This window comes from Durio zibethinus, chromosome 15, assembly GCF_047325235.1.
Source record: "Durio zibethinus cultivar Kanyao isolate XHJ-2024 chromosome 15, ASM4732523v1, whole genome shotgun sequence".
Classification (NCBI taxonomy): domain Eukaryota; kingdom Viridiplantae; phylum Streptophyta; class Magnoliopsida; order Malvales; family Malvaceae; genus Durio; species Durio zibethinus.
The window spans coordinates 22054887-22060886 of record NC_143176.1 but is presented as its reverse complement, the minus strand read 5'-3'; the positions used below and the strand labels follow the sequence as shown (position 1 = coordinate 22060886).

General features: G+C 37.7%; 1 protein-coding gene and 1 pseudogene across 1 annotated transcript; one reads left to right on the top strand and one right to left on the bottom strand.

The window, feature by feature from the left end:
• Window positions 1-506: 506 nt before the first annotated feature.
• LOC111301396 (heat shock cognate 70 kDa protein-like) lies at window positions 507-3089 on the top strand. Its single transcript, XM_022897012.2, has 2 exons — window positions 507-827; window positions 1173-3089. Exons 1-2 carry the CDS (start codon window positions 614-616, stop codon window positions 2909-2911), a joined length of 1953 nt encoding a protein of 650 aa, XP_022752747.2. The 5' UTR covers window positions 507-613; the 3' UTR covers window positions 2912-3089.
• A 341-nt stretch (window positions 3090-3430) lies between these two features.
• LOC111301397 (uncharacterized) lies at window positions 3431-5647 on the bottom strand (annotated as a pseudogene).
• Between the last annotated feature and the right edge of the window lie 353 nt (window positions 5648-6000).

Here is a 6000-nt window from a genome sequence, read left to right as displayed (position 1 = left end):
TAAAAAATAAATTTAAAATTATGAAAAATTTAATAAAAATCTCGTATGTACGGATTTAAAAAACTAGTATCACAAAAGTTAACGTCAAAATATAAAATTAGAAAATTACTGTTTGACTTGACCAAGCTCATTATCATCTGTACGTGTAAAACGGTAAGTACAGTCTATGCACTAGGATTAGCCAATCCAATCGTAATCAGCATAAGAAATAAGGGTAGCCAATCAGAAAAGTCCTACCGCCCTAACTACCAAAGAGTTTCACACGTTTCTTTTTAAACGGCTAAGATGTCTTAGGCGGGTGTCCGCCACATGTTACTTTTCGATTTCCAAATCGAAGGCTCTCGAACTCCCCAGACAAGCTTCACACTTCCAAAAAAGGAGTGGGAGAAATAAAAAAACATCTTTAACCTTCTAGAATTATTGATCCAACGGCTGAAATACACGATCAGAACTTTCCAGAAATCAAACTTTCTTTATAAATCACCACTGTTTTCTGCTTTATTCTTATCGTCAAATCGACTATCAGAGTTGAATCTCTGTAAAATTTCTCTATCAAATTGTTCAAGTTTTTAAGCTTCTTCTGCAGAAAATTTGTACTTTGTTTTGAGTTGCTATGGCTGGCAAAGGCGAAGGTCCGGCGATTGGGATCGATCTCGGCACGACTTATTCATGCGTTGGTGTTTGGCAACATGATCGTGTGGAGATAATAGCTAATGATCAGGGGAACAGAACGACGCCGTCTTACGTGGCTTTTACCGACACCGAGCGTTTGATTGGCGATGCGGCTAAGAATCAGGTCGCCATGAATCCTATCAACACTGTTTTCGGTAAGTCCTCACGCCTCGGCTCTCTAGGGACTTTAATTTTTCTCTTTAAATATCGTTTAATTTTACTCGTTTACTACATATTTAGTTTTAAGGGAAAGTCTCTATTCACTCGTTTTGTCCATTTTTGGTTCAATTTTAGAGGGAAATCTAAAATTTTTTAATTTTAAATTTGGTTAATAACGAGAATATGGCTGGGATTTTCTGGTTGTATTTTACTTGTTCGATTGCTAATTACTGTTGAATTGTCGATTTGTTAAATTTTAGGGTTTCAATTATTCTATTAACCTATGATTAGGCGGGAATTTTTTGCTTACATTTTATTGGTGTTGCTATTTTTTTCCCCAGATGCTAAGCGTTTGATTGGTAGAAGATTCAGCGACCCTACGGTCCAAAGCGACATTAAATTATGGCCATTCAAGGTGGTTCCTGGGCCTGGAGACAAGCCTATGATCGTCGTTACCTATAAAGGGGAGGAGAAGCAATTTGCCGCTGAAGAAATCTCCTCCATGGTTCTCACAAAGATGAAAGAAATTGCCGAGGCATATCTCGGTTCCACCATAAAGAATGCGGTTGTCACGGTTCCCGCTTACTTTAATGACTCCCAGCGTCAAGCAACGAAAGACGCTGGTGTAATTTCTGGTCTCAATGTTATGCGTATAATCAATGAGCCAACGGCTGCAGCGATTGCGTACGGGCTTGATAAAAAGGCGGGAACTGCTGGGGAAAAGAATGTGCTAATTTTCGACCTTGGTGGGGGTACTTTTGATGTCTCGCTGTTGACGATCGAAGAAGGGATTTTCGAAGTGAAGGCAACAGCTGGGGATACCCACTTGGGAGGTGAAGATTTTGATAATAGAATGGTGAATCATTTTGTGCAGGAGTTTAAGAGGAAGAACAAAAAGGACATTAGTGGGAACCCAAGGGCTTTGAGAAGGTTGAGAACAGCTTGTGAGAGAGCTAAGAGGACATTGTCTTCAACTGCTCAAACTACAATTGAGATTGATTCTTTGTATGAGGGGATTGATTTTTACACAACAATTACCCGAGCAAGATTCGAGGAGTTGAATATGGATCTGTTTAGGAAGTGTATGGAGCCAGTGGAGAAATGTTTGAGGGATGCTAAGATGGACAAAAGCAGTGTTCATGATGTGGTTCTTGTTGGTGGGTCTACTAGGATTCCAAAAGTTCAACAATTGTTGCAAGACTTTTTCAATGGGAAAGAGCTTTGCAAGAGCATTAACCCTGATGAAGCTGTTGCCTATGGTGCTGCTGTTCAAGCTGCAATTTTGAGTGGTGAGGGTAATGACAAGGTTCAAGATTTGCTGCTTTTGGATGTCACCCCACTTTCCAATGGGTTGGAAACTGCTGGTGGGGTCATGACCGTGTTGATACCAAGGAATACCACCATCCCAACCAAAAAGGAACAAGTTTTCTCAACTTACTCGGATAACCAACCTGGGGTTTTGATACAAGTTTACGAGGGTGAGAGAACAAGAACCAGAGATAACAATCTGCTTGGGAAATTTGAACTGTCTGGTATTCCTCCAGCTCCTCGTGGTGTTCCTCAGATCAATGTCTGCTTTGACATTGATGCCAATGGTATTTTGAATGTCTCCGCTGAGGATAAGACCACTGGACAGAAGAACAAGATTACCATTACTAATGACAAGGGTAGGCTATCCAAAGAAGAGATTGAGAAGATGGTGGAAGAAGCGGAGAAGTACAAGTCAGAGGATGAGGAACACAAGAAGAAAGTTGAGGCCAAGAATTCTCTTGAAAATTATGCTTATAACATGAGGAACACAATCAAGGATGAGAAGATCAGCTCCAAGCTTCCAGCTGCTGATAAGAAGAAGATCGAGGATGCAATTGAGCAAGCTATCCAATGGCTTGACGCAAACCAGCTGGCTGAAGCAGATGAATTTGAGGACAAGAGGAAGGAGCTAGAAAGCATTTGCAACCCGATCATTGCCAAGATGTACCAGGGAGCTGGTGGTGGTATGGGTGCTGGAGCTATGGATGAAGATGGTCCCTCTACCGGCAGTGGCAGCGGTGCTGGGCCCAAGATCGAGGAAGTGGATTAAGCTGGAGATGGCTTTTAGAGGTCTCGTGTTATGAGTGATGGATTTGTTGTTTTACCTTTTACCTTTCCTTTAAAGTAGTTTTTGTGTGTAATAGAATAGTTCTCTTCCCCGTGGCGGACTAGTCACCGTTGTTAAAAAAACTATATATGTAAGCGACCTGTTCCAGCTTGATTGTTTATTGCTGCTCTTTGGTTTTCATTTTCACTGCATTTTCTTATTGGTTAAAGCAAAGCAATTTGTTTTATTTTCTTTCTGCATATTTTTTAGATAGCCAGACAGAATCTTGAGACTCGAGGGTCCGCTGTGCACGTGGAGGGAAAAAGAAATGTAGTGCAAGGAGAATATGTGCAGGCAAAATAAAAATATTATAAAAAAAATTAAAAAGAATCTAAAGCCCCTTCCAGATACAATATTATGCCCAATGTCTTAAAGAAATATGCAACTTACCGATTACTATGCACCGTCCACGTATGATAAGAGCTTGAAAGTTGTCCCAGATCCTTGCTTTTTGACGCTAGATAACAAAAGTTATAAATTTATTTCATTAAAATATTTTCCTTAAGATCAGTGATACAAAAATAATGGAAAATTGACCACAACACCTATCTGTGTATTTCTCCAGTGAAACCCTCAATTAAAAGTCATGACAACAATAGCTTACTTGGTCCAAGGTGAGGACCAAGGCAGATGCGAGCCTCGTGTTCTGCTGAACCCATTCGGTAATTTGGCACTATGATTTCAAGAACAGTTCCTGTTTCATCACCATATGCTTCTAGCTTAACATCATCAGGGATCCTTGTTGGTAAAGGTATTTCCCTTATAGACTCTCCATGCGGACAATGCTCAGGACATGGATCTGCAAGCTTGAATGTTCTATCGTTTCTCTTAATAAAAGGCATGGAAGCGGTGCTTATCGATGATATCTTTACAACACCATGCCTCAGATTATTCCAACAAGTAACTTTTACCCTTTTAAGATCAGCAAAAGGCAAGCTGACGATAATTAGATATCCTTGTTCATCCTCATAAATAGTTTTTGCAGCAGTAACCGGCCCATAAATATTTCTCATTACTCCACTAAACTCATTCAACCAAGATGGTTCAATTGGGGTTCATCTCTGTATCACTGACCCTATCATTATGCTGATTAATGAGCAAACAACAGTCTTCATCATTGCTATTTAGAAACAAATCCTTCTTCCTTTTGTTGCTGACGAGGGAAAGATCCATAATGCCGAGTTGACAAATTTAAACCAGATTCAATAAGCAGCTTCTTTGGATGAGGCTGTGGATTAGTTTTCAAAGGAGGAAGGGGTTTATCAAGCTCAAATTCTGTGTTAGTAAGGTTCCTCCAGGTACAAAATTTACTTGCTTCAGGTGGGACTGAGAAATTTAGGTCCCTTCCAGTGAGTTCCATCCACCTGTTTTGCTCTTGTTCATTAAGACCCTTGAGATTGGGTGATGGAACAATCTCGGTTCCATGCACACACTGGGGATTAGAAAGACCCCTATAATGCTTTCGCTGCATTCTATGTGATCGAACGAACCCCTTATCAGCACTAAATGGAAAAGGCCGCTCCCCTTGTTGTTAATGCCCGTTCATGTAACTCCTCAACTGCATCTTACCCAATGCATTCTCAGGTCTCTCCTTAAAAACCCACATATACATATTCTCCCTATCATGCTGAACCAAAAACACCTCTCGCTCAAGATCCGACTTATCAAACCCTGAAACTCCACTTCCATCCATTGTCACCTTGACTTTCGATTTCTCATTAAACACAGGCCTAAAATAATAACTAAAGAAAAAACAAGCACCCCAAAAACTATCCAATCTCTTGGCACATTTACGCCCGCTTTTGGACACAGTAACCAAAGTATCAGCTTCATTAATTTGGGTTCCAATACCAACATCTAACATATCTAATGGATCAGAATTCCATGACTGTGGAGGACTAGGTTCAGCAGATAGAGGAATAAGATTAATATCAGGTGGTCTAGAAAGTGCAATTGGCCGGGTCATCTCTCTATCCAATTCCTCATGAGAGACTGAAATTGAATCCATAGATAAAACTGTTGATGGGTGGTGATTTTCAATAGACAAGTTTGTGAGCAAATCTTCTCCCATTTTTTCTAAGACCTTCTCCACTATAAGAGTATTCCCTTTTAATCCAAACAACAACTTTCAATCTCAGGAAATCAACGCAAGCTCATTAAGCCAACAAAATAATCCTTCACTTCAACTCATTGATGAATATCGTAAAAAAATCACTTTTTGCTTCCCTTATCCAATAAAAGAGTTTTCTTGTTTTAGTCCAAAACAACAGCTTACACTGTAACCAAATCAAACCCAAAGCTAATAATATTACCAAATGAAAGAAACCCAACCATATTTCACTTCTGAATTAGAAAGTAATGAAATTTCATTGACAAATATCATAAAAAAAATTTTCACTTTTTTATTGCCTTACCTAGAGAGAATCCTATGAAGAATAAAAAATAGCAGTTTTAATCTGAAGCAGGAAAAACAAAGAAAAGCCGGTAGATAAAAAGAAGACAAAGTGATGGATTTACCATTTGAATCTTGCCTTAGAATCCCCATAAGAGAGATCTTATTAGACAATTTTCATCTCTGGCAAGCAAGGAGCCGAGGGCCAGAGAGAGGAATCGAAGAGGAAAACAAAGATAACGGCTACCGTTAAAATACCGTTTAATTTGCATTACGTAAAGCGACAATGATTAGGGTTGAAAAAAATTGAGAAAATAAAAAATTAATTTAAAATTATAATATTTAATTTAATTTGAATTGATTTTTTTTATTTGATTTAAATTAAATTTAGATATTAGACGTCCATAATAAGTTTGGATTGAATTTTGAATAAATGAGTAAAAAATGAAAAAAAAATTGAATTATATATATTTTTAATTTTTATATAATTATAAATTTTTATAAAATAAAAATAATATTTTTATATTAAAATTTATTTAAATATATTAAAATAATATATAAAAATTTAAAATTTAAAAATCAATAAATCAAATTTAATCAATAAAATTTAATTCAATTTGGATCATATAAAAATTTAATT

Bases quoted from the DNA above. Each gene is read 5' to 3' on its own strand.
- LOC111301396 (XM_022897012.2), top strand. From the start codon at position 614: ATGGCTGGCAAAGGCGAAGGTCCGGCGATTGGGATCGATCTCGGCACG. The intron at 828-1,172 runs GTAAGTCCTCAC...TTTTTTCCCCAG, and splicing joins TCCTATCAACACTGTTTTCG to ATGCTAAGCGTTTGATTGGT.